General features: G+C 51.9%; 3 protein-coding genes across 14 annotated transcripts in view; all 3 read right to left on the bottom strand.

The window, feature by feature from the left end:
• Positions 1-1,573: 1,573 nt before the first annotated feature.
• On the bottom strand, positions 1,574-5,628 carry DDN (dendrin). The gene is made up of 2 exons (XM_053921551.1): positions 5,420-5,628; positions 1,574-5,028 (listed from the first exon to the last, which is right to left on the bottom strand). Exons 1-2 carry the CDS (start codon positions 5,626-5,628, stop codon positions 3,117-3,119), a joined length of 2,121 nt encoding a protein of 706 aa, XP_053777526.1. The 3' UTR covers positions 1,574-3,116.
• Positions 5,629-8,476: 2,848 nt separating this feature from the next.
• On the bottom strand, positions 8,477-18,991 carry PRKAG1 (protein kinase AMP-activated non-catalytic subunit gamma 1). The gene is made up of 12 exons (XM_024575730.3): positions 18,869-18,991; positions 14,688-14,736; positions 11,372-11,481; positions 11,093-11,174; positions 10,937-10,995; positions 10,748-10,793; positions 10,590-10,644; positions 10,213-10,339; positions 9,943-10,108; positions 9,755-9,792; positions 9,343-9,489; positions 8,477-9,207 (listed from the first exon to the last, which is right to left on the bottom strand). The coding sequence occupies exons 1-12, from the start codon at positions 18,875-18,877 to the stop codon at positions 9,103-9,105; spliced, it is 993 nt and encodes a 330-aa protein (XP_024431498.2). The 5' UTR covers positions 18,878-18,991; the 3' UTR covers positions 8,477-9,102.
• Positions 18,992-19,378: 387 nt separating this feature from the next.
• The window catches only part of KMT2D (lysine methyltransferase 2D), a 39,986-nt gene continuing 32,263 nt past the window's right edge, over positions 19,379-27,101 (bottom strand). For 10 of the 12 annotated variants that reach the window (XM_053921538.1, XM_053921544.1, XM_053921545.1 and 7 more), the window contains 8 exons: positions 25,856-26,996; positions 24,860-24,996; positions 24,638-24,768; positions 24,107-24,154; positions 22,684-22,969; positions 22,399-22,472; positions 22,166-22,274; positions 19,379-22,019 (listed from right to left, as the gene is read on the bottom strand). In XM_053921538.1, coding sequence (XP_053777513.1) covers positions 21,927-22,019; positions 22,166-22,274; positions 22,399-22,472; positions 22,684-22,969; positions 24,107-24,154; positions 24,638-24,768; positions 24,860-24,996; positions 25,856-26,996 — 2,019 coding nt within the window. In that variant the 3' untranslated portion in view covers positions 19,379-21,926. The remainder of the gene's footprint in view (positions 22,020-22,165; positions 22,275-22,398; positions 22,473-22,683; positions 22,970-24,106; positions 24,155-24,637; positions 24,769-24,859; positions 24,997-25,855; positions 26,997-27,101) is intronic. The other 2 variants (XM_053921543.1, XM_024575357.3) reach the window with 1 other exon arrangement.

Raw genomic sequence — 27,101 nt, 5'->3', positions numbered from 1 at the left:
CTATTAATAACTGAGTTTTATAACAGACACCAAAACACAGAGAGGTTGAGTAACTTGCCAAAGTCACACAGCTAGTATGAGGTAGAGGCAAGATTTAAACCCATGCCCCAGAGTTCCTTCTAAACACAAGAACACCTTAGTTCTCTGACAATGGTAGCAGTGTGGGTAAGCTCTTAGAAACTGGCATCCTGGGTGTTCAGCCTCAAAGAGGCTCAGGCAGCATAACAGAGCCCACCTCCACAGCACCAGCCCCTCCACCTCTTCTACCATGCAGCTCCCCTCTTCTACCAGCCAGCTTCAGAGCCCTGGAGGCCCTGGCTGTAGCACAATGCAGGCAGATGCTCACTCCTCTGCCCCAGCCTTCCTCTATCTTCCTCTATCTTCCTCTGGCCTGAAGTCCCTCCTCTTCTCAAGCCCAGAGGTCCAAGGCACACATTCCTCAGCTGTACCAGGCTCACGCCAACCTGGCCTCAGATTTGAATCCTGCCTGTATCTCCCACACTTCCCCTGAATGTACCCTCAGCTCCAGTCAAATTAGACCATTTCCCTCACATCCACGCCTCTTATTTTTACTGTTGCCTCTGCTTGGGACCACTTTCCCCAAATTGAGTCTCCCTTGTTTGACTCCTTAAAGTACTTAATACTCACTGCTCAATATTACCATTATTTGTGTGTTTTACCTTCACCCCATTATCAGACAGACCCTACTGTCTCTTTCCTGGAGCCCAGATCAGCTCCTGGTTCCTCTCAGGTGCTCAGTAAAAAATGCTCAATGGTTAGAACCTGTGGTAGACAGAATTGTAGGTGAGGGAGATGGACCTCAGGAATCTTTGATCTCTGCCCAAGGTGACCCCCACTTCCTTTATTTCCTCTACCAGAGGCTAACTGGAAACCTGGCAGTGTGGGTTTCAGGCAGGTTCTGGGATAGACGGGTGGGTGACTCTGACCCTCTCCCCTCAGGTTTAGAAGCCCAAGGAGGAACTCCCTCCCCCTCCAATGAACCGAGGCAAGGCAGTGGGCTTAGCATCCAGTCCTAGGGCCTCACAGGCCACCCAGCCCCCTTCTCATCCTGCTCAGTCTCTCCGGGGCTGGTGGAGAGTGACCTCGAGATAATTGGAGACCAAAACTGTAAGCGGTTTGAGAGCGGGACTGGAGATCTAAATGCTGAGCCGGAGTTGGAGCTGGCGGACCCGGTGGGGGTGGACGTGGGGGCAGAGCCCGAGCGGAGGGCCGGGCCAGGACTCTGAGACTGAGTCTGGGCGAAGCCCCCGCGCCAGCCGAGTTGGCGGCTAAATTTACCCAGGCTGAGTCAGCCCATGCCCGGAATGGGGGTGGGGGGAGTGCACCGGGGCAGTGGGAAGAGCCAACGGGGGTGGAGTGGGGGGCAAGGGAGGGAGAGTCCGGACTGGGGGACACAGGAGTGGGCAGGGAGTTTCCATCTAAGAAAGGAGTTCCCCCCACAACCGCCCGCCCACCGAGCAGGAAGGAGCCAGGAGCCCTGGGGGAGGAACACTGTGGAGAAAGGGTCGGTGAAAGGAAGAAGATGCCAAGGTTGGACAAAGGGAAGCTTAGATTTATTGAGAGCCTCCTGTGTGCCAGGCACTGTGCAAGGCGCTTTACATACATTATCACATTAAATCCTCACAACAACCCTGCGAGGTAGGTGTTTATATACCCCCATTTGACAGATGAGGAAACTGAGGCTCAGGGAAGTGAAGTGATTTGGCCAAGTTCACATGGCTAGTAAATAGAGAAGAGGTGTCCAAGATCAGAGAGAAAAAAAGGACGTCAGTGTCTGCGTCCCACGCCATTTGGCGTGGGTAAGTACAGAGAGGGGCTCGGCGCGCTCCAGGTCTGGATGGCCAGAGGCCTGCTCCTGACCTCGCACGCCTGGAGGTGGCAAGGCGGGGGACTCCTGCGCTGTAATCAATCGATTAACTGGCAGTACCCGGGTAGGAGCGTCTCGCGGACTAGCTACTGGGGAAATCCGCGACCTGCGCGCGCCCCATAGTGGCTACAGCGAGTATCACACCCCACACCTACAGGCTTTTGGGGACCAGCCTCCCTCTTTCTTCCCTGGCCGGTTCCTGGAAGAGGCAGAGATGCAAGAAATTCTCAGAGTCCTTTCAGATGGGTGATACCACCTGGGTGGGAAATCATGGCAATGATTCAAATCATCGCTAAGAAACATTGGGGAGGAGCAAAGGGGAAGGTCTGAAGAGGCCTCAAGCTGACTTATTGTCAGCCTTCCCTCTCCTGCTTGGACCACTAAGGACCAGGGACAGTGACAAGGCCACCATCCTGCCCTGCCTTGGGGAACCCTCACCTAAACCTGAGAGACTGGGATAGGAGCCCTTGCCAATTTATTCAGCTCTTCTGTGAAGCCTGAGTGTAGGTGACAACCAAGCCACCCAGGGACCCTCCAACTCTATTCACCTATTCATGACTCTTTCTTGGCTTGTGAAGGGGAGGATGAGAAAAAAGCTTCCCCAAAAGTTTCAAAACGTCAGGGATGGACCTTAGAACTCCCTCCTTTTACATATTGGGAGGATTGCAGAGGGGAAGTGACTTGCCTGAGGTGCCCCAGTGAACATGGCAGAGTTGGGATTGGACCCCAAGACTTGTGACATCAAAGTGAACCTTCTCCCTGCTTTTTCTGGACCCCTTCGTCTTCTGCCAAGGGCTTCTCTGTCACCTGTTCACCTCAGCCCAAAGCCTCTCCAATACTTTCTCCCTCCTGCCCAGAGGCCCTACCTGAAGTTGCCGTCCCATGACTATACCCTCCCTGCCCGCCTGCCTGCTCTTGGCCAGGCCTCTCTTCCTAACTCTACACTCTGTGCAGCCACACCTGCTGAAGCCTTGCTGGAGTGACCTGCAATGAGCAGGCCTTAATGTCTACTGTTCACCCTCACCTTTCCTAATTTAAAAAAAAAACACAATCACGAATCAGCATATGCTCCCTTTCCTTTCATTTGGGAGGCTTCTATTTGGGGTTGGGAACCTGTATAGGTAAGGAGTAAAAGGAAGTCTGTGAGGAAGACAGGGGACCATTGGGCCCAGGGATGTATGGGTTGGGGAACACAAAGGGCCTCAAAGGGTCCTCAACAAAGGGCCTCTTACTGCCGCTCCCTATTTCCCTGTGGGGTCCTCTTAGTGTCTCTCTCCCCAAAGAGGACCTCCTCAGTCCGGCTGATGACACCTAGAATCTCCCGGATACCGTGGCTCAGCTGTGCTGTCTTCCCGCCTTCCCGGGGCCGAGCTTGCTCATTCCGCCAGGAGGCGCCGGAGGCTTCTGTGTCGCTTCCATCAGAAGAGCTGCTGTGAACGCTGAGCTCCGCAGCTTCATCTGAGTCCGAGTCTGGGGCGGTGTGGCGGCGGATGCGGGACACGGCTTCCCGCAGGGCCCCGGCGTAGGGCCCGGGGGTCCGCGCCCAGCCCCGGCCCGCAAGCCGCGAGACCGCCGCCACTTTCCCCGAGCCCTCGGCACTGTTGGCGCCTCCCGAAGTCGCTGGGCCTGAGGCTGAGTGCTCTAGGCTGCCTGGCTGCGTGAGGGCGTCCTGAAGGTTTACTTCGCCTACCGGGAGCCCCAAGATGCGGGAGGCGCGCTCCTCCAATGAGGAGTCCACGGGCTTCCCGCCCTCAGCTTCAAAGCCGAGCCCCCCGTAGGGCTGGTGTGAAAGGCGGCTGCTCAACAGCAGCTTTTGGCAAGGGGAAGGAGAGGCCGCAGTGCCCTCGCCCTCCTTGCTGTTGGACTTCGGCTGGCTGGAGGCATCCCCCGCAAGGCGAGGCACCCCGGCGGGCAGAAGCTGCACACGCTGGGTTCGAGGGGTCGGAACGTACTGAGACCTTATTACCACGCACGTGGCGTCAATGACAAAGACACCTTCTCCAGCAGCGGGGCCGCGGGAACTTCGGGGCAGGGTGTGGGCGCGGCGGGTCGCCTTCCAACCCTCCGAGGATTCGTGTCCGGCCTCCTCTCTAAGACCCAGGGAATTTCTCCATCCCGTGCCTCCTGGAGCCCAGGGCCTGGGGAGGGTCTGGCTATGTCGGGGCGGCTGCTTTTTAGGGGAGGGAATCCAGCATTTGGGGAGCCAGCTCTGCTCTCTACCTTCTTTCCCTTGCCCGGAGCCCTTGAGATGGGGCCTGGACCTGGGAGCGGGACGCGGGGGGCTCGGAGCCGCATTTGCAGACCCCGTAGGAGCTGTCACCTTGCCTGGGCTCCCAGCAGCGTTGGCTGGGGGGTGGCCGTGGCTCCCACTGTTCAGGCCAGAAGCAGCCAGGCCCAGGCTCTTCCCTGCGGCGGCGTTGCGGGGCTCCAGCCTTGACCTGGCTATTCCACAGCCTGGGGATCCCCCCAAGAGACCCCGCCCCTGCCGGAGACCCCAAGCCCCAAGGACGTCCCGGTAGATCCGAGGATCCAGCCTCTTCTTTGTGCTCCCTCCCTCTGTCCTGGCTGGAGTCGGAGCAGGGACCGATGAGACCTGCGCCTGGGAGGGCTCGGGGCCTCTTTTAGTTCCCAGCGTCCTGTGGGGGCCTTCGTACGACGGTGGGGCCACATAGGGTGGCGGCCGGTCCCAGCGGCGTCGAGGGGCGGCCCCGGCAGCGCCTCTCAGCAGCAGGTGAGCCTCGTAGCTGGGGGGCCCTGGCCTGCGACCTCCCCAGGGCCCCGCCCACGCCACCCGGGGGTCGCTCTGCGGCTGCGCGGACGGACGGGGCGGTCGCCCCAACGGCCCCAGGCGCTCGGGCCTCGACGGAGCTGCGAGCCCTGCGGGCTGTGCCACTCTGGGGGCGTTCCGGGGCTCCGGGCGGGGCCGACCCGGGGGGCTCCTTCGGGCCCCACCAGCCTTGCGCCTTTTCCTCTCGGTCTCCTTGGCCTCCCGCTCCTGCGATGCCGCTTTCCTTTTCTCTTGCTCCCGGGCTCGGGCCTCGGCTGGGGGCCCCGCCCGCCAGTTAGTCGCCTCCTGCAGCACCCTGGAGGCCCAGGGACGGCGGGGAGGCGGCTCAGGGGATCCCGGGCGCGGCCCACACCTGGGACAATGAGCAGGAACCCTGGTGAGCAGTTTGTGGGGGAAGGGAGCCGAGGCCCGGGGCGCTGGGCGCACTGCAGACCACTTCGGGCAGCCGTGTGCAGACGTGTGTGTCAGTGCGTGCACACGTGCACGCCTGTTGGGGCTGAAGTCGAAGCGGGATCCCTCACCATCTCTCCACGCACACTTTAGCAGCGTCTGCCCCATCTCACCCCCTGCCCTGTCTCACACCTCCTCCTGTTTCCCCCAAACAACGCGGGAAAGGGCAGGCCCTAGCTTTCGGGGGTGGGGGTGGGGCGCGTGGGAACGGGAAGGGGCCGGCGGCGCCGGCTGGTGCCCGGGGAGTCCGCCCCCGCCCCGCCGGCCGAGCCCCTCACCCCTCCCTCACTCACGTGCGGCTCTGCGGCCCGCGGACCCAGTGGCTGGCCTGGAAGTCCATGGGCTGTCGAGGAGGGGCGCCGCGACTATAATGACAGGAAATAGTCTTCACTTGGATCACCAGCAGCTTGGATTTCTGCACCCAGAGGCAGCTTCCAGACTCCTCATCCTGGAGCTCCCGGGGGCTGTCGGGCCCCTCGGAGAACAGATGGCCATCCAGCATCCTGCCCCACCCCACCCCGGCCCCCCACCCTCCCACCCGCCCCGAAAGCCCCCTCCCAGCCCAGGAAACCGGCGCCCACTGCAGAGCGGCGGGCCCGGCGACTGGGGACTATATATACCCGGGCACACGTGTATGCCTGTGTGTGTGTGTGTGAGCGCATGTGACAGGGCGCGGACGGCTCCACGCTGCTGCCTCCCCCCGTGCAGGGCCGCCCCCTGGGACTGGGGAATGGGCGCCCCGTCCCACTGCGCGTGTCCCCCAAGCCTGATGGGACTTGCACGAGTGGGCAGGGAACTTCTTTTTCTTGCCAAGCTGAGCATCCCCCCTCCCCCATTCCCATTTCTTCAACCTTCCCGCCATTTTAACCCTTCGTTCCCCTCTGTTAGGGTGCTTGACCACCAGGGCTATGCCCTTGACTCCCTGCCCCCGACTTCAGTGTCTCAGGCAGGGAGGTGATGCAAATGGAACTCAAGGTCTCCGCCTGCCACTCTTGCTGGTCACCACGGGGATGCAGGAGGGGCTGGACCACGGATGGGGGCCTATTTTTAGCGGCAGTGGCGTTGGGGTGCAGAGAGGAGATGAGTAACCAGCTTCCATGTGGTGGAGGGAGGAGGCGGTGGCTTTCATGAAGGCTTTGTGCGACTCTGGGTGTGGGGAGCTACCTTCCCCAAGCTCAGAAAGGGCGACCCCCATACTGTTAACTGCATCCCAGAGTTTCCAGTACAGCAGGACACAGGAGTCTGTTTTGGCCGCGAAAGCTGCCCGCACTCCCATTCTAGGTGTTTGTCCTTGGGCACCCATGGAGCCCTCTCCCCACAGCGTGCTCTCCCACAATCCAGAAGCCAGGACTTGGGGGTCGTACCGTTCCACGCCCACACAGATCTGCTTAGCCTTACGGAGGACAGACTAGGGTGCTTTCGCATCTGCACCCTTTCAGAAGGGATGAAGGAGGAACGGTGTGCTCCTTTGGCACAACCAATAACCTAGCAACAGATGATTAAAGTGGCCCCCGTTTTCTGATGCAGAGCCCCCACCACTGCCACCACAATGCCCGGCTCGCTCAGCCTCCACCTGAAGTGGTGCTCGCCCTTTTGGCTTACTCTGGCCTGGGGGGTTGTTGCTTACATCCACATGACCCTCCCCCCGCCCCTCAAGCCTATACCAGGTGTCCCCTGATTCACCATGGTAATGTTAGTGGCAGCACAGCCCACGCGAACCCTTCCATGCAGAGACTTAGCAACCATGCCTGGCAACCATGGCAGCAGCTCCAGTGGAGGGGAGGGGTGTGGGGAGGTGGGGGAAGAAAGTGTGTATGGCAATGGTTCCTGAGGAAGAAGGGGTAATTTGCCTCTTCTGAGTGGAAGAGGTATGAATAGAAAGCTATGAGGCTCCCAAATTTTGTTCCTTGTCTTTCCTTCTGCTCCATCCTCAGACCCTGAGACTGGTTGGGTTTTAGTGAGGAGTGAGAGAAGCAAGAGACCCCAGTTTGTTGTTTTCCACTAACATACCTGCAGCCCTTTGGGTACAGAGCCTTGCCCAGGAGGGTCATGGTGGGGCAGAGACCGACAGAGAGCCAAAGCAACCAAACTCAGGCCTCCTGCTCCCTAACATGGACTTTTACATAAGAGAACCCACACATCCCCTATCCCACCCATGGAGCCCCCTTTACACATACCGGCTGCACGGAAGGCTCTGCTCGAAGGTGCTTCCTCCCACCCAGGTCCCACTAGAATCCTAAGGCTTTTTAAAGCCCTTGCCTCCTCCCTAGACAAACCCCACCTCACGAAGGAATGTGACACAAGGAGACATCTGTCCTTTCCTCCACGCACTCACCCCCGCACAGATAAACATACCCTAATTCTAATAACTTAGAATGCCTCCCTCCTTCAAGTCTGGGAATGTGCCGAGAGCTGTGGAGAGGTGAACGCAGAAGCAGTGGCTCCTTCAAAGCCATCATGTAGCACTGAAAGCTGCTTTGGTGCGTTCCCCGTATTCCATGACAAAGCCTGGCGTAGAGGGACCAGTATGGTATGGCTAGGTTCATTAGGGTTCTTAGGCACAGTGCAGGTGGGGGCAAGGTGCTACTCTTCAACTGCTTCTGGTCTTGGTACCTGAGATGGAAATGGTATCAGACCTGCAAGGCAGTGGTGAGATGGTACCCAGAATTTGGCCCATATGGTTTCAGCACAGGGGAAGGTCTGATAGGGTGAGCAGTCCTGCTGCTCCTCCCCGCAGCCCCACCTGCCCGCTAGAGTCTAGCTCATTCTCACTTTGGAAGAATCACAAGGGATTTGTAGGTTCAAAAACAGTGCCAATTTAGCAAAATGCAAACACAAGAGTCCAACGTTCTGTTGGTGTCAAGTCTACCTAAAGGAGACACTCAGTCACTGCTCTCTAGAGACCTAACACTATCACGGAATTTTCCTGGGGTCCTGGCTATGGTCCAGGCAGAGGGGAAAGTGAGGTAATGAAGATTGCAGGGTATAGGGAGGGGGGCAGCTATGAACGGGGATTTAGAAAGGTGGTCTAGTATAGTGATAAAGAGCATGAGCTCTGGAGCCAGACTGACTTCAAATCCTAGCTCTACTTTTTACTAGCTGTGTGGCCTTAGGCTAGTTACTTGGCCTCTCTGTGCCTTGGTTTCTTTTAACTTTATAAAACTGGTATAACACCTACTACTGTTCTGAGGATTAAGTGAATAAATATATGGAAAGCACTGAGAACGGTATTTGACAGAGTTCTCTATAAAGTGTGCTCTTATTGTTGTCATTAGTGAGCTGAAGAAGCCACATGAAATAGGGAGGCTGGAGCAGGAGTGTCTGTCAACTACAAAAAGCAAACACTGCAATACCGTGAAGAGGTTCCTGTCATTTTAATTAGGTTTGCCATGAAAAGCAGTAACTTCAGCTAACCACGCTACTATCCTCCTCCACCTAACCCCACCTCCCTTCACATGAATATAGCACAGGAACCCAAAGGCCTTCCTCCCCACAGTCCTCCCCATTTCCATTGTGGGAAGACATGTCACTAAATGGACTCAGCCTCATCCATACAGCATGAAATAGGATGAATAAAAATATTTTTATAAACAGTTGTGCTATTATCTTAGGGTGGAGGGAGTCAGGGAAGGAGATAGAGGCAAAGGCTGGGTGAGGTCTGAGATCTCTTAGAGATCAGAATTTGTCCAAGGGGCAGAGAGCCCACAGTTCACCCAGAATGAGGGCTATGTCTAAGAGGTCAGGGGTGAGGATGGGCTAGGCTGCAAGGTTTCCTCAAGTGTGTATGTGAGGATGGGACAGCTAAAAATCCATTCTTCCTTCCTCCACACCTTCCCCGGCTCCCAGGTAGAAGCCGGGGAAGCTGGCTGAGCTTAGGGGGTCCCAATTCTCTCAAGGTTTCGCCTGTGGTTCCCAGAGCGTTGTGCAGGCAATGAGTGGGTACAATCCCTGGTGCCGCCTGGTCCCTTCCCCTAGATCAGGGCTTTTCTCCGCCTCTGAGCACCAGGGCCTGCAGGATGTCTGAGAGCGACACAATCCCCTTGACCACATCATTCTCATCCACCACTACAAGTCGGTGAACCTGTGGAGAGCAGCAAGGAAGAAAGGGGTGTTTAGTGCTGGCTTCAGGGGGAGCCCTTCAAGCCCTACCCTCCTTGCCAAACCCCCAATCTCAAGGCTGCCTCCCCAGCCCCTTTCGGGTCACTGGCCCCTCTACCTCCGCTTCCACCAGCCTGTTGATGATGGTCTCCAGTGTTTCATGCAGGTAGCACTTGAGGACGCCCTCAAAGTAATGTGACCGATGTTGCAGGGCTTTGGTCACAGACACATCTAGGTTGTTGTAGGTCTTTTCTGCTGCCAGATTCTGAGGGGAGAGGGGAAGGTGCTTGCAGAGAAGCATGGGAGCCAGCCCCCAAATCCTGCGGCCACCCAGGCCCAGAGTGATTTAGGGCAGTTGACAGTTACAGCCACAAGCCATGCCCGGCTCACTCAATTCTTTTCAAATAGGATTTGAAAGCTTGGAAGCTTCTTAAAACCCTGAGGTCCCAGAAGAGACTCTCTTCTTTTCCCTCTCTACATTCAACATGCCACCCCCTTCCCTACCTCCCAGCCCCTCCGCAATCACTCACAATGACATCAAACTTGGAGTAGATGTCCACCACGCGCCCTAGGGGGACAGAGGCAGCTCAGCAAGGAGATCTAGCATCCAAAACTCCCCCTGCCCACAGAACCATTCTCCTGGCTGAGTTGATGGGGCAGCTTTTCCCACAGCCAGACTTCCCTGGAGCCCTCCCTCTCCGCCTGCCCAATCTCTTACCTTTTTCATCCACCACAGGCAGGGCAGAGACTCGGTGCTGTACGAAGATACCCAGAGCCACGTAGACAGGGGTGGTAGTGCGGACCACAGCAATGTTGGCATAGGTGCCGATCTGGAGCTCTTCCAGGGACTTGGACATGAACTCTGGCTTGGGGAACTCAGTGATCTGAGAAAGGAACCATCACCTTGATTTTCAAGGCCCCCCATACCACCTTTGGATACCCTTCCAACTGAGTAAAAGAAGTAAAAACTGGGCTGAGGAGCACTTACAAACAATTTGAGGAACTTGAGGATGCGCTTATGGGTGAGGATGTACAAGGTGTTGCCCGATTCTGGGTCAATAACTGGCAGCCTATGAATCTTGTTTCGGATTAATGAAGAGACAGCATCAAACAAGCTGTGGGAAGGTTGGGGACAATGATAAGTTCCATGGTGCTGGGACTGAGGGTGGTTAAATAGCTCCTTAGAGTGAGTTTATAAATGGAAAACTGGTGACTGGGAGAGGGGAGGGGGGCAAGTGTGCTCGCGCCTGTGTTTGGGAGGAATGTCTTTGCTCTCTTCTGCCCCTGGATCTTTGGGCGGCTAGCCTTTAGCATGCTGATGGCAAGGCTCTTTCTCTCCTGAACAATTGGGTAGCTGGAACTCACCTGGCATTAGGAGAAATGCAGACAAGTGGTTTAAAGGAGTCCTGCAGGTACACCTCTGAAGGGAAAAGGAGGTTCACAAAATACCACCATGGAGAGAACCATTTCCCAGGAAACTCTCCATCCCTTTATCCTTTCACACCCCCTAATGTTCTGCATACCTCTCCAAGTTTCTATCTTGTGTTCCTCCAGCTCATAGATCTGTACCTGGAAGCAGAAGCAACAGAAGTTGAGAGCTGATCTCCCTACTTCATAATAAACCCCTTGTGGTTTGCTTAGAAGAAAGGAAATGAGAACGAGGGGCTTTGAGCAGGGAAAGTGGTTTTAGTCATTGGGCGAAGGTTCCTTACCAAGGCTGATTTATAGTAGCGGTGTAGGATATTGATGAAATCAGTGATGGTCAGCATGCCTAGAAGCCAAGACAAGAGCTCTCAGCACTGCTCAAAGCTTTTCTCTGTGCCCAGCACCAGATGCCAATAACACTGTGTTCCAGAAACTTTGCTTACCCACAAAACTTTGTTTCTTGCTATCCCACAAAGGGGCAGCTCTTACACCATTAGTCACCAAAGCAAAGAAAGCTTTTTTCACCTGCAGCCAAAAGAATTATATTCACAAAGGGAAATTCACAGGTAGGACTTTAAAAGCATAGGGGTTGGGTATGCTGGGGAAGACACGAGACTAGCCCTATAGAAGGACGAGGATATTACCCTAGGGATGAGATAGGATGAGAGGGCTTGAACCAGAGGCTGCCAGGAACGGAGGGAAGGAAAAAGGATTTCACCCACCTGCAGGGAAGTATCAAACACAACCAATTTGGAGCTTGTGGGAATCAGGTCGTAGCAGCGATGAGACTTCATGAAGGAAGTATACACGCTATTGTTGGATTCTGGGGTGTCTGCATAGGGTGGGATAATTAGTAGCTTCCTCCAAGCAAAGCTCACAATCAAAAAAAGGCAAAAAATACAACAGGTGTAGTTGCTCAAATATTTAGAGCACGACTTTTTATAAGGCCCTCTATTTTATCTGTTTTGTTCCTACTGTTCCATTAGGAATAAACCCCTTGGAAATCATTCCATCCAATCTCCATTTCCAGGTAAGACTATATCTATAGGTTCTTTAGACAAAAGATGGCTGACTAAAACAGAAAGTCTATAATATCCTTCATTAACCTATTCTAGTCTAAAAGGTTTTTTTCTCATCTTTAACTCAAGTTTTTCCTTTCATATATTTAGCACATTTTTACTTATCTTTTCTGAATAAAGATGTAATTAAGCTTCTTAAAATTCTTCTTCTAAGACCCTCAGATGAGAAAGTCCTGGCCCAGTTGGGCCATTTCAGATCAACATGAAGTTGGAGCCCAGTGCTCAATCTGGCCAAAAACACAACCCAGGTACGTGCCCTTTGGTCCGTAAACTGACACTCAATCTACTGAGCCACACCCGCCAGGGGAGTTTTTGCTATATTTTTAATGTCCAAGAGCTCCTTTCTGTCTTCTGCAAGTTTAAAAAAATACTGTAACTTATACTTATTTCATGGTGTTAATATATTCTTTATCTGAGTATATATTGTTAATTTTAAAAGTTTTCTTCTTTATGTGTTGACGTTTCCCTGTCAGTTTTTGTTTCTCTTCATGGGGGATGCAGTTTGGATCACCTTTTAAAAATTTTTTTCTTTTATTGATTCTAGAAAGAGGGGTTAGGAGGGAGAAAAAGCAGGAGAGAATCATTGGTGTGAGAGAGCAACATTGATTGGTTGCCTCTTGCATGTACTCTGACTGGGAACGGACCACAAACCAAGCATGTGCCCTGACCAGGAATCGAACTGGTGACCTTTCGTTTTGTAGGACAGTGCCCAACCAACAGAACTACACCAGCCAGGGCTTCTTTCTTTTTGAATCCTCACCTGAGGATATGCTTTTTAAGTGATTTTATTAGAGAGAGAGGGAGGCAGAGGAGGAGAGACAAAAACCTCTACGTGAGAGAGCAACACCTATTGGTTGCCTCCTGTATGCACCCCAACCGACTGGGGATTGAACCTGCAACCTAGGTATGTGCCCTGACCAGGAATCAAACCCACGAAGTTTTGGTACAGGGAGTGATGCTCCAACAAATTGAGGCATCTGACCAGGGCTGGATCACTTTTTCTTCTTTTAATGTTAGAAGCTTTATTTAGATGTCTGATAATCCTTGGTTTAAAGGTAGATTCAAATCATTTTAAGGGTGGAGTCTTTAAAGCTGATTGGAAGCTCTAAGTATGTAAGTGAGCCTTACTGACGGTGGCCATTTAGATGGGGAACATTCAACACTTAGATTTGTGGGGCTTTTTATTCAAAGGGCTTCTGGAATCCTGTGGAGAAGGATTACTCATTCAAGACCATGCTTGGAGGGTGAACTCTTTTCTGTCAGCATTCTGGAAACAGGAAGCGGGAAAAGGACTGAGGTATAGTTCATTGAGTATAATTCATTGCACTGAGTATAGTTCATTTCATGCTCCTGTGTTTAGTACAACACCTCAGTCCTTAGGTGGGCCTAAGCCTCTCTCCAGACCTCCAGTGTTTGCCAAAGCTGGGAAGGGTTGTTGCCCAGCTGTACTCAGTGAAGAAGGGAGTCTCCGGATCTGACTGCTTCTCATGCCTGCAGTGCTTCTTGGCTTTCCCCACTGCTAGTTTATAATTCAGTTTTTTCAGGTCTGCTAAGTCATTTACTACTCGTCTGTCTCCTTTCCAGCTTCCAAAAACTCCTTGTTATTGCCTCCTCGCTTGTTGTTCCTATCTTGGTGGGTTTGTACCTTTTTTAAAAAATTCCTCTATGGTTGTTTTAGTGGCTTTTTGTGAAGGAACGAAAGTAGATGCATGTATTCAATCTACCATCTTTAACTAAAAGCTCACCATTGTTTTTCAAGTTTGAAAACCCAGATTCCCAAGAACAGGTCTTTTGACATCAGTTTAAGACACTACACTGATAGTTAAATACTACTATTTTAGGCTGCAGGACTCCAAACATATTTGATTTGGCTTTCCCAGTGTTTTAAAAGCAAATCAAGTGCCAAATTTAAAAAAACCTGGAGATTTACATACAAATCCAAATTTTTAGTTTCTTTTCAAAATCAGAAGATCTGGTAAAACTAGGTCTTGAATTCCAGAATAGTAACAATTGACCAGAACTGGATAGTTGGTGGCTCCTTTTAGATGCCACAAGATCTACTGGTTGCTGTAGTCATATGCACCCATCACTGCTTGGTCCATGTAGACAATATGAGTTTTGGACCTCTGCCTCGGTGTTAATGCAAATGTACCCAGAAACAAAACAGGCACTGATACCATGTGGCAGTACTCAGTTATGAAGAGCCATCCAGACAATTCAAAACAACACTATAATAACTTTTTTGGATACCAACAAAATGAAAACAGAACATTAAAAAATTCTCTGGAGAACTCAAAGACCCTTAATAATATGTCTTAGAATCTCAGCCCATATCTCAGTCCTCTGAGAAAGTGGGTGCTCTTAATGCCATAAACGTGTCCTTAGAAGACTTAAGTGTATTCCTCGACAAATCCTTTACCAGAGGTGCCTGTAAGTTCTGCCTCTTTCTAGATGACCTGGAGTTGGACCATTTCATTCTAACCAGGTATTTGGGCAGGTGCTAGAATTGCCTGGATTTTAGAGTTTAGTACCTCTGTTTCTAGATTAGTTCGAAGGGCTTTCGAGGCCTTTCTATAATTTCTTATGTACATTTAGTGGCTTTAGTGAGCTTGCTGGATAACAAAATTCCAGTGGCATTATTTCTGGGCTACTCATAAAATACCAGGGACTTCTAAAACCTCAGTAGACAGCCTAGAGTTAACTGTGGAAGTTTCCCTGTACCTCCGAAGTTTCTCTCAGGCAGTTTGAATATTGAAGATATTGGTCATCCCTACCCTGCCCAAGATTTATTCCTGGGTGACCCTGCCAAACTATTGTTCCTGGTTTGTATGGTTTCGTACATTGTCTGGCCCAGCTTTGATTTTTCCAGGGGGACCCTGGGAGAGGTTCAGGAACAACTGCTGAAATCAGGGTTGGGCTATAGCTTTCATACCCAGTTTCCTTTCTTCAGTACACTTACCTTGAAGATGCTCATTTTCCAGAGCTGGGGAGCTATCTGAAGAAGTGACCTGGAGAGACAAGAGAAACAAAGATTTAGCCTATCCTAGGCTCCATCCTTTTTAGTCTAGCATTAGGAGAAGGGCTGGTAAATGACAACTTCTTTTAAAGTGCTATGTTATCTCATGTAATCTTCATAATAACCCTGAGGTAAATATTATTGTTAGCCTTATTTTCACAGATTAGGAAACTGAGGTTCTAGGAATATTAAGCAACTTGCTCAAGGTCACAAGGCTGGTAAGGGGTGGAACAGGGATTTGAACACAGATCTGTGTGGTTCCAAAGTTCATGTCCTTATAGACTACCATGCCCAATGAAACTTTAGGTCTTAAAGGCTAAGACTAGAGAATCTGAGCTTAAGGCTAGCCCCACAAGATTCTCACTGGTCTACTTTATAAAATCATGGAAGCCAGAGACAACACTGCTTTCCTCCAAACACTCACCAAGCCTAACTGTAGGCACTGGAATCACAGGTGTACATCTTACCATTTGGGGGACAGTCCCAACAGCTGACTGTCAGAGTGAAAGCTTGAATGACTAAGGGATGGATGAGCAGCGTAAATGTTCTGAAATGAGGGACCTGAGTCCTCTCAGCACCCTTGTGAGTGGAAGGCTGCCACAGCCCAGAGGAGGCTGGTTTTCCAAGTTTCCTTGTCCATGACAATCTGAGATTAGAGAGCGCTTTGAATACACAGACACTTTCAGAAACATCTCTATGCTTCCTCAAGTGGCAACATTTGGAAATTTCATTGTTATCTAAGAACCTAGGAGGGGTCATAATTTTCATCCATTGGAATCAACAGTTTGGCTCCATTTGCTTTAGGTAATATCCCTAAACTAACTTAAAGTCATACTTCACCTACATAGCTGCTGTAGGGATATGAAGTTAAAGGCTTTGGCTTGAACCTGGGAGGTGGACTGGTAAGTAGGGTCAAGTTGGCAGGACAGCCCTAAATTTCCCTGCCCCAATGGGCCAGGGCGGGGGCAGGGGGAGGGGGATAATCTCCCTCTCTGGGCTGCATAAGATCTTCAACTTGGCCTGGCATTTTGGCATGGCTATCGGAACAACAGCCTCATCACTTAAAAGTGGAAGAGAGGGCTGGCTGTTCAGCAGGAAAGATACACACATGGTATGTAACAGCCTCACAAAGATCTATGTACACAGACACAGAAACAGTTACTTGTAGACGTTATTGTATCCATCATATAATATGCACATACTGCAATGTAATACAGTTATTTTGTTCATTATCTGTCCAAACAGATGACAAATTCCTGGAATTTCTCTTACACTTCTTTGTATCCTCCATACTATCTAACATGGGGTTTTGCATATTATTTTGTTTTTTAACTTTCAAATTGATAATGATAGTGATGCACACTGATATGAACAAAGACCTAAGTTACAGAGAGAAAAGAGACACATCCTACTAAATAGTTACGCAGATACCTACAGAAGAGAGTGAGACACAACTGATTATGACTTTATCTTTCTGCCTATCTCTCCACACAGGAGTGGGGGTAATTATGTCCATTCACCTCTACATTTCTTTCTTTCTTTCTTATTTTTAAATCCTTGCCCAAGAATACAGTTATTGATTTTTTAGAGAGAGAGAAAGAGAGAAGGAGAGAGGGAGGGAAGGAGAGAAGGACGAAGGGGGGCGGGGAGAGAGAGAGAGAGAGAGATCGATTGGTCGTCTCCCATACATGCCCCAACCAGGGATTGAACCCTTAACCTTTTGGTGTATGGGATAACATTCTAACCAACCAAGCTACCTGGCCAGGGCTCCCCTCTACTTTTAGTAACATAGAGGACCTGAGAAATTACCATGGTACTACATAAATTCAAAATATTAGTACAGAGACACAGGCTAGATCTGACACATAGACTCACAATTTCTTTCAAACTCCGGATTCACATTTCCAATTGTTTCTACACAACCACAGATGTTATAGGCTCCTTGAACACTTCAGTATAAGACAGAGCAGCATCTGTCCCTCCAACCCTATTATCCTTGCTGTGGTTCCCATCTTTGTTTTTGGCACTGCTCTCCTCCTAGGTGCTTAAGAACCATAGTCTTGATTCCTCCAAGAATGAGCTGTGCCAACATGTCTGTTAGAATTACAGAGCAGGATATGACCTAACTTGTCCTTAACATCTGTCAGCTAAGCTGGCATGTCAGGAATGCCTCAAATTCATGTCTCTCCTTTACCCCTTCACAGCTTTAAGTTAGGCTTTTATCTTTCACTTCTGCAACATTCTCTAAACTGGTCTCCTGGCCCTCAATCTCTCTAATTCTTCTTTCATGCCGTCATCAAGTTATTTTGCCAAGCATCTCAGGTTTGGGAGGGACTTTCATCTCCAGCAACTAGGAACTCACTACTTTCTGAAGTAGATCCATCCATTTAGAGAAAGCTGGTAAGAACACTCTTAAAGCACTCACTGCCTTGCTCATAAATCTTCACGGGTTCCCTTATTGCAAAACAAGGATCAAACTTAACGAGGTATGCAATATCTTCAACCTGACCTCAGCCTACTTTCTCAGTCTTTTCCCCCACTGTGACCAAAATCCAAAACTCTAGCAACATCAAGCCACTGGTTCATCCCAAACTAATCTCTACACACCCCAATTTCTATGCCCTTGCTCACACTGTTTTCTCAGCTTGCACAGTAATTTCTCCCTCCCCTATGCTTCCACAGTCCTTCGTTTGCATCTTGATGATAACATTTGTTGCAGTCTAAATAACAGCAGTTACTGGCACGCCCTCACCCTTACTTCAATTAGGCTATTACCTTTTCTTGAAAAACTATATATTTATTGATTTGAGAAAAATTGATGTGAGAAACATCGATAGGTTGCCTCCCAAAGGCACCCTGACTGGGGATTGAACCCACAACCCTTTGGTGTATGGGACAATGCTCCAACCGAGACACACTGGCCAGGGCATGGCTGAACATTTTCAAAGCAGGGGTTTTCATCTTTCTTCTTTTTAAAACAATTTCTATCCCAAGGACCTAATCCAGTACATAAAGTATGAGGGTTAAACTAGAAAATCTACATAAAGAGTACTTTGTAAACCATAGTACATTTATGAGTAAAAACTGGTGTGTCACTTTGAATTTATGGAATCAGGCCTTTTATTCTTGCTCAAAAGTCTCTTACACTGTAAGAACTGACTCCCTTGCCTGGGTGACCACTTGCAAATCGCTTTACCACCTTGGTCTATTTTCTTCTTTATAATCTGAGGGACACGACCTCTCTGCAGGCAGAGAAAGGATGCGGTACAATAATTACTCCAGGCAGGTAACTGACCCAAAGAAAGGTGAACCTGCAGCCTGTACAAAACTACAGTAGCAGATAAAAACCAAGACAGGAAGAATGACGGTACTCTGCCTGACAGAGGATATATGGCTAAAAACTCTTGGAGAGGGAAGTGAATGAGAAGGGTTCCAGAGTGCTAGAAAAGTCTCCTGAGAGTGAGGGGGGGTCCATAGAGCAGGCGGTCGGCAGCACCTCAGGAAGGATGACAGAGACCTGCCACAATGGTCAACGCCTGCTCCCCGAGAACGAGTTAGGCCAACGCCCTGTTTAGACTCGCAGAGCTGGGCATGACCGAAGACCTGCCCGGGGATACAGAGGCCTCGACCACTGAGCGATCCCTCCTCCAGGGAAACCCCACTTTTCAGTCTTATTAAGGGAATGTGACCTCCCTGGACACCCTGAGGCAGTACGAAAGTCTTTCGGATGTCTCTCCTGCCAGGATCGCAGGGACCACACTTAAGACAACCAGGGCCAGGTGATAACTGCAAGTGAGGGTCCCAGGAAAGCCCAGTCACAACCTGAGGGGCCTGAGGTACTACGATGAAGGGAGTCTCGAGATCGCCAGGGTGTGCGCGGGACCCAAGAAGGGAGCTAGGCGTCACTTGTCACTACCCGCAGGGCTGAGTACGTCAGACGGAGGCAGGCACAGCGCGGCCCAGTCCCCGGAGGCGAGCCCAGCACAGGAGCAGAGGGGCAGGGGCAGGGCAGGACCCAGCTTCTCGTTCACTGGGCACGAGCGCCCGCCACGCCCAGGCTTCCCAGGTCCCTAACGGGGTCTCGGGCTCCACAGCGCCCCCCGCCGCCCTCCCGCGCCTCTCACCGTCTCCATCGCGGGAGGCGCCCCTTGGGTGCGTCCGTTTTAGGAAGTTCGCCGGGAAAGTGGAGGAGGCCTGGTCCCACATCCGGTACCGCGACGCCACTTCCGCCTACGTCAGGGCAAACGCCGGCCAAAGGCGGAAAGCGCGGAGTTCGCTTTTCCGGCGCGAAGTGGCCTGGTAACCGCCCTTCCCTCGGTCCTCTCGGACCCCACGTGTGGGCTGACGGCGAGGGTGACTGGACGGAGCCGCTTGTTATTTAAAATGTTCTTTTTTTATTTGTCGTTTAAAAACAAACTTGGAAGAAGCAAAATCCAAAACTTGCCCTTTGCCTCTTGCAACATAAATTATGTACAGTTCAGAATGATCGCTGATACAAAACATGCCAAGGACAGGGGCGCTGGGGGTGGAGGGAGAGAGGGCGCTTTAAAAAGGGGAATCATTTCATCCGCTGTTACGAAGGACCAACCTTGCTGTACAGGATACACACAACACAAAATAAAGTCTTCACGGGATTCACACTTGTCAGCGATTTATTTTTTAAAAAGGGGGAGGGTCCTGGAGGTGAGGGGAGAAGACTGTAAAGGGGAAAAACTGAAAATTGAGTATGTGCAAGTGTAAACCAACCCAAAATACAAACACGGGGGGAGGGGGGAGGAGAGAATTCTGATGCAATTATACAGGCGGGGTACTTAAAAAAAAAAAAAAAAAAAACCAACAACCAAAATTCCAACCTTGTAGCCTGGGTCTGAGTTAGTTTATATAAAAATTAAAAAGTGTATAAGGTTTCTTCACTAAATTCTACAGGACTATTGGATACCTAGCATATGCTTACAAAGTCTGCCCCCTCCCCTTTACCAGTCCCAGGGCCCAGGCCTCAACCAGAGCCTGACTTACAGGAGCCAATCTCCCCCTCCCTGTAGCCTAGACATTTTGCTCTTGGAAAAGGAACATCCAATGGCTTTGGGGGCAGAAACCCAGTCTCCCCACTGTCTGATTTAATTACAGTGGTTTCTGTGAGGGTAGAGGGATGTCATTCTCTTAAACATTTGCAGCTTGAAACAGTTGAGGAAGCAGCTTAAAAAAAAAAAAAAGTCTCCCTACCCCCATCAATCCGCAACCCCCCGAATTCAAAAAAACAAAAACAAACCTAAAATCACAACAGCGACCACGCTCCCCCTCCAGCAGGCCCGCCCATCCACCACCAACCACCAAGCCCATTCTTACACTCCAGACATTTGATTCTTGAAAATATTAATTACAAAATGCCCTTTGCCCACAGCCCCTAGGAGAGAACTGCATATAAGCTTCATCTTCATTCCCATGGCTCCCTACCACACAGGGGTCTGGGGCCTCACCCACCCCCTGATCTACCCCTATCCCAGGAAGAGGTTCAACTGCAGCACAAGCTTGGGCAGAAAGGGAAAGGAAAGGGAGGCAGGGAACCCATCACCCTCTGGCTCCCCCTGGGGCCAGCTCACTTTTGTGCGTTATAACATAGTCCAACTATACAATAGGGGTGGGAATTGCCCAGCCTGTATACCCCCACCTTACAGCAGTCACAGCCAGGGGGTGGGGAGGAGGGGGTGAGGAAAAGGGCGGTAGGTTGGGTAATGGAGGGGGCCCCCCCACAAGGGGAGCTCCATGTGTCCGCCCCACGCCCCCCTACCATTTATAAACTGGTTTTGTAAAAAGAAAATAGATATATTTATATAGAATATATAAAGCACAAAAATTAGTAGTTTTACATTTGCTCTCCCCGGGGGTCGGGGGAGAGGGGAGGGTTCTCACCTCCAGCCGGCTCCCCCATGCCCCACAAGACTATGTACAATCCCATGTATAAATAGATAAATACCCCCCACCCTCCCCTCGCTGACACTAAGCTCCCCACCCCCACATCACCACCCCTTCCCACCAGACCAGCAGCAGTTTGGTGACTGAGGGAAAGTGGGAGCTCCGGGCCACACCCTGCCTCACTGGGTATGGGCATGCCACTCAGGGATAGCCCTCACCCTACCACCCACCCGCCCCATTCAGGGGCTGGAGGGCAAATGGGCTCATGATGGGGTTGGGAAAACAGGAGGGTGATATCCTGGTCCTAGGTTTAGCACATCCCTCCCGCCCCCATGTCCAGATGGAGAAGGAAGTCCTAGAGCAACTAGGGGCCAGTCATCCCCAATCTTCATCATCATCAGCCTCAACCGCCATCCCATGCCCAGAATTAAAAACAAAGATGGATTTTTTGTTGTTGTTTTTTCTTCCTCCTCCTACCCCCCTTCCACCCACTCAGAAGAGGGCAGTGAGGTGGGGGAGAGGGTTGGGGCAGTAGGGGGCTTGGAGAGGGTCTCACATTTCAAAACAGCAAAAAATCCAACACTTAAATGAGGTAGGTGTGGGTGCGGGGTCTCCTTGCCCGGCTTGCCCGGCTTGCCCTCCTGGGCAGCTGGGCACCTCTTTCCCATTCATGTTGCATTTGTCAGAGTGGAAAACAAGGAAACAAAACCCATAGAGAGACAGAAACACAGAGGAGAAGAGGGAGACAGAGACAGATCAAGGAGGAAGGGGATGGGGGTGAGGGTGGGGGCAGGACCCGGCAGGCAGGGCCAGGTGTGGGACCCGGCCTTTGGGATTGTCAAGCTTAGTCAAGTCTCTTTGCAGCCTTGAGTTGGGCCGGAGAGGTCGGTGGGAGCAGCAGGGCTGTGAGGCCCGGCCACATATCCTCCTCCCCCCTCCCTGCTGCCTCCCAGATGCTTCTGGGTAGTTCCCGGCCCATATCCCCCTCAAACCTGAGATGCCCAATGGCTGCTTCTGTCTGGCCCCTCCTGGGGCTGGGGGCAGAGATGCCAGCCTGGGGGCCGATGGCGGGGAAGAGGGTTGTCCCTGGTGCCCAGGGTGGGCTTGGCCTAGGGCCCTCTGCCCCAGCCTCCTGCTCCAGGGGCTCCGGTCAGCCGGCAGCCCCAGCCCTGGGTCCTGGCTCTGGCCGCTACCTCTCTTCCCCCTCATCCCTTTCAGGGAAGAGGTTGGGGGTGGAGGGACTCCCCTGCCTGGTAGCCTCAAAGCTTTTTAGTTCATCCATTTCCGACAATTCCAGGCTCCACAGTGGCAGGGGATCTTGTGCTGATCGTCCTCAAAGTCAAACTGATAGTCATAGGTCAGCTGTTAAAAGAAGAGGGCAGAATCAGTACCAGAACCCCAGAGGAAGTGGAAAGGACAGAGATGACCAATTTGAGGGCAGAATTTGGCTCTGGGAAATGGGAGAGAAGAGAGCTGCTTTGTCACTCACTCAGGATGCTTTCTCTCACCTCTTCTCCTTTGGGGATTCGCCGGCTGGAGATGATGATGATTTTATCCTCCTTGTCAAATGTCACAACTTCCGCCACACAGTTAGGGGCACAGGAATGATTAATGTACCTAGGCAGTGGGACAGAGTCAGGGATGCCAGGTAATTGAGTTGGGATGATTTTGGTTCCTTTCTGGCTTCCTCCCAGTGTGTCACCCTCAGGCCCCGGAAATCCATCCTCCTAATTCCCCTCACCTGGCAGGACCTCCGGTCAATGTAGCATCAATCACATGCTCATTGTTTATCCGGAACATGTAGATGCCTCGATTCTGGAAAGGCAAAAGATGCAGAAGGGGCAAGAGCATCAGCGAATGGCCGTGGTATGGTGGTGGGATCAGGTAGCAGACTCAAGCAGTGAAAGGCTTTCATTTCTTATTTTCCCTTTCTCCTGCCTCTCACCTCCTCCTCCCAGTTTCCCACCTGCTGCCCCCTGCTCCTTGGGTGAGTGTAGACCATGCACCAGCCTCTGTCGGCCCATACCTGCTCCTCATAGATTTTCTCCCGCCGGTTGGCCACCTCATTGCGAATGATGGTGCCAATGTACTCAATAACCATTGTGTGCTTTTCTAGGTCCTTGGCTGCATAGAGGCCCAGGCCCTGGATGCGGGAGCGAGCCAGATACACATTGTTCTTCCACTCAGTGCGCAGCCGCCGGTACTGAGATGACTTGGAGTGCACAAACTGCTTGCTGTACGGGGTGTTAGTCTCGCCTGTGAAGGTGCTCTGATATGCCTTGGACATGCTGGTGCTGTTCAGGGTGTGGGGCCTGGGAGGTGACACAGTGCATGACAAGACAGCTCTCCCTCAGACCAAGCACACACAACCCACCTCCTCCCTAGGAAGTGCAGCATGCCAAGTGAGGGGCATGTGCTGCCTCGGGAATGGAGTAGAGGCATCTGAGTCTTGGCTTTGGTGAGGCAACAACTAGCTACGGGGACCCTTCCAACACTCTGGGTGGCACAGAGAGCCCAGGATGGGGGGTGGGGGTTGGGGGGAAGGGAGGCACCAATTCCCCTACACTGAGCCCGCTCTCCCATCTCCCCGCCTTCTACCACCCTCCTGTCAAACCATACTCAAGGCCATGCTCCTCTGGGAGGAATTCCCCAAGCAGCCCAGACCTGGAATTTAAGCTCACGGTTTGCCGAAACATCTGAACCCTACCTCCTGCACATACTGGAAGCCCTGAAAATGGGGCTACCTCTACAGCACATTGGACTGGACTTGAATTAAAACTGGCCCTGAGTTCGCAGCCGAAAGGTGGTACCCTCCCCTTTCTTCAGACCGTCCCCTTCTCCGATGTGACACTGGGCTTTGCGCGGACGGCTCAGTGCAGGGGAATGACTGCTGCCCAGCAGCGTGCCTTTGCACCACCCCAGGGCGCCAGCCAGTCTTCCCCATCCCAGAGCAGTGGTTTTCAAACATTTTTAAACTCTTTTTTACTTAGCAGAAATCTTTTTTTCCTTTAACAAAATGTGATTGGAACTCCAATGCATAACCTAGATGAAAACGAAACTCTTCCGGGTGAACTCAATTTGAGGAAGGGGGAAGTTACACACAAGGAGGGCCAAGTCCTGCCCACTCAGTCTGTGTGTTCCAGGGCTTTCTGGAACACACACAGTTTGAAAACCACTGTTGTAGAGCAGCAGGGACTGGGGCTGACTGGGGAGAGGGTCTGACGCTCTACGACCAAAGGCTTTCACAAAAGCCCTGCTACCGTGAATTCTGCCTCCCCTCTACCCGGGGACCAAGGTTTAGGCTACTGTGGCACACAGAAGGAACAGGAAACCACAAGTCAACACGTAAGGCTCTGGTCCCAGCTGTGACCTTTGTCTAGTCACTCAGCCTTTCTGGGTCTTGGTTTTCTCAGCTGTACAATGGGGATCATACCACCTGCCCTACCTACCTCATAAGGTTGTTGTGAGGATCAAATGAGATAATGGATGTGAAAACGCTTTGAAAAAAAAAGTATAAAGTGCTATACAAATTTAAGGTTTTATTAGTCTCCTATTATATTTCTAATTATTTACTTTTGAAACCAACTCAGTCTGGGAAAGGGAATGTGACCCTAGCACTCATGGGAGAATCACAGGCCCCCTGGGAGCAAAACAGGAGAGGAAGGAGGTGACTGGCTCCCTCATATACTTCGTACAATCTTACCACTGTCTACCCAGAACCTCCCAGAACCAGCCATTCCCAGGATGCCCAAGATAAGTCTGTCCTAGACCCCAGGTCAACCCAGGACACCTAAGCAGGTTGGGGGGAGAGGGAAAGGGATACCCTAGTAATGCCTGCATACGCTCTAATCAGGAGGCCTAGAGTGAACCCCCAGTTTCTACAAGGGAAGTCTAATCTGTAACCTGAAACCCTCAATTGGCCGGAGGGTCCCCACCAACCCCCACACCCACATCCCTTGGCCCCAGCCCCGCAAGCTCACCGTTTGTAGTGTGTGAGGATTTTAGGCTCTGATCGGGCACAACCAGTGGGGTTGATCATGAGTGGCAGCTCCATTAGGGGGTGGCGTCCATAGCGGAATAAATAGTTTTGACAGCTCTCCACTCCAGGCAGCTGTAGGCACAGGTCATGCTCACCTTAGCCTGAGCCCTTCGGGGCAGGACCGAAGTTCTCAGTGCCCACCTGGCCCCCGGCCCCTTCTTACTGATTCAGCGATGCGCAGCACAGCGTGCACCGTCAGCCCAAAGAGCTCCTCGCCTTTCAGGTACTCAGGGAAGAGCCGCAGCATGTCGGCCTCTTTTCTCATGGCAGCTACCGGCTCAATGATGCGATTCCACACAGCTAAGAGGCAAGGAAAGAGAGGGATCCTCAGAGGGAACTGCTGCTCAGTAAGCCCAGCCCTAACCTTGATCTGGAGCTACAGTTGTTTCCTATAGCCTGCACACTTCCCTGTCACTCATGGCCTCTCAGTCCCACTCTCCCTCTACAAGCCATGCTTCCCACCTCAGAGGGGCATCGGAGTGCCTGGTGACACAGAAACATGAACCAGGCCCAGGAGTCCTGGCATAAGTCGGGGGCCTTGCGGAGAGCCAGAACAGACATGCTTTGGCATTGGGAAGACTTGGGTTCAGGTTCTAGTACTCGCCATGGGACCTTAAGCCAAGTATTTAAAACTCTCTAAGACTCAGTTCTTTATGTATAACCTGGGCATAATACTACTACTTACCTCAGAGGGCTGTGTGAACAAAATAATCTCTATAACTCACTTAGCTCAGTCTATGGCACATTTCTAAATGTTCACTAAAAGGTAATTGCCCTTAGTGTTATTTTTATTACTAACACTAAAACTAAGACCAAAAGAACGTTGACCAGAGAAAAGCAACCAAAGGGAACGCGTGGTGAGGATCAGGTTGGGAGAGCCAGATGATACGGTCTCAGAACTGTATCCCTTCATTTCACTGAGGGCAGGAAAAGGAGCCAGAATGAAGGTAGACAGGCAAAAATCTCTTCAATTACAAGGGACTTTAAGGTAAGAGAGGCTGAGACACTTTTTCTGGGGATCTTCAAGAGACCTTTGCCTACCTGAGGCGGAGAATGATCACTCACAAAGACCCTACAGACCCCTTTCTGATGGCGTAAAGGTGGTTCCAGGAGGAACTTGCCCAACTCCACATTAGTATTTCCAGGGCCCAGTGCTCACCCTGAGGAGAGGCGTCGATGAAGACCAGGTCCTCCAGGCCCTGCTCAATGACTTTGATTACGAACTCTGGCCGCCCGTTGTTCTCACCAATAGAACAGCGATAGCAGCACCGGCGGTTGTTGGTGCGGAGGCTCCAGTAGATGCGTGTGGCCTCGTAGCCCACGGGATAAAGGGCAGTGGCACTGTGGAAGTCGGCCATCTGGTGAGGAAGCAGCTGTCCAATGGCGTGGAACACAAGGCCCCCCACCCGGAACATGTGCAGGCGCTCTCCCCGCTGGATGATGCTAGCAATTTGCTTCACCTCATCCCGCTCAATGTAGACCCGTCGGAAGACAGCAAAAGAGCTCAGCTCTTGCTCACAGGGCCCTTTGATCTTATGCATTGGACACAGCATAGTCTTGTCCTTAAAGAACATGCACTTGGCGCGGATGGCGCAAGCAAAATGGTAGACGTTGGGACAACGCATGCGATTGCAGCTGCTGGTGGCACCGGTACGCTGGCACAAGGAGCACTTGGTTAGCAGTCCTCGGTGCAGGGCCACCTCCACATTCATCAGTGCCCCGCCCTGGGTCTCATAGACCTCCGTGGACCACAGTGCACAGTTGAGGTGCACCCACAGGTCCAGGTCCAGGTTCAGCAAGCGTGCAGGCCCATCGGTGGCCCCATCACCCTCCTCGTGACAGAAGCAGCAGCGCCGCATGTCCCGAGGCACCTTGTCAGGCCGCAGGGCTGTGCCAAACTGTTCCATAAACTCTGCCACTTCCCGCTCATCCTCCTGCTGCCCACTGCCCTTCTGGATGGTCAGCAGCAGCCGCAGCCGCTTCCAGCGCACCCCTTTCCACTTCTTGAGCCGAGGGGGCCGGGAGTCTTCACCTTCTTCAGGAGGCCGGGCTCGGGGCTTGGGCCGGGCAGATTCAGGGGATGAGGCCAGGGGCAGAGGTGAGGGGACTGGTGGCTCAACCAAGGGCTCAGCTGGGAGTTCAACCAGGGGTTCAGCAGGGGGGCTGGCAGGAGAGGGTGCCAAGGGGGATGGGGGAGGGGATGGTTCTTCAGGAGGTGGGGCCGAGAGCTGTCGAACGTCCAGGTTAGAGACATTGTAGGTGTAGCTGTGTTGGGTGGGTGGCTCTGGGGCAGGGCTCTCCTATGGGAGGAGGCACAAGCCCTATATGGTTAGTGCCAGCCCCTCACTTAACCACCCCCTCCCTCCTCCTATCCACATCCCACTCTCCCAGAACCCTCTTTGCTG

Source organism: Desmodus rotundus, chromosome 3, assembly GCF_022682495.2.
Source record: "Desmodus rotundus isolate HL8 chromosome 3, HLdesRot8A.1, whole genome shotgun sequence".
In the NCBI taxonomy this organism is placed as follows: Eukaryota; Metazoa; Chordata; class Mammalia; order Chiroptera; family Phyllostomidae; genus Desmodus; species Desmodus rotundus.
The sequence above is the reverse complement of the archived record's forward strand: the minus strand, read 5'-3'. Positions and strand labels throughout refer to the sequence as shown.

Bases quoted from the DNA above. Each gene is read 5' to 3' on its own strand.
- DDN (XM_053921551.1), bottom strand. From the start codon at position 5,628: ATGCTGGATGGCCATCTGTTCTCCGAGGGGCCCGACAGCCCCCGGGAG. The intron at 5,029-5,419 runs GTGAGTGAGGGA...TCATTGTCCCAG, and splicing joins CGCGGGCCGCAGAGCCGCAC to GTGTGGGCCGCGCCCGGGAT.
- PRKAG1 (XM_024575730.3), bottom strand. The intron at 10,996-11,092 runs GTAAGCAAAGTT...CTTGGCTTCTAG, and splicing joins CAAGAAACAAAGTTTTGTGG to GCATGCTGACCATCACTGAT. The intron at 9,490-9,754 runs GTGAGTGATTGC...CTCTCCCCTCAG, and splicing joins ACTCCAAGTTTGATGTCATT to AATCTGGCAGCAGAAAAGAC.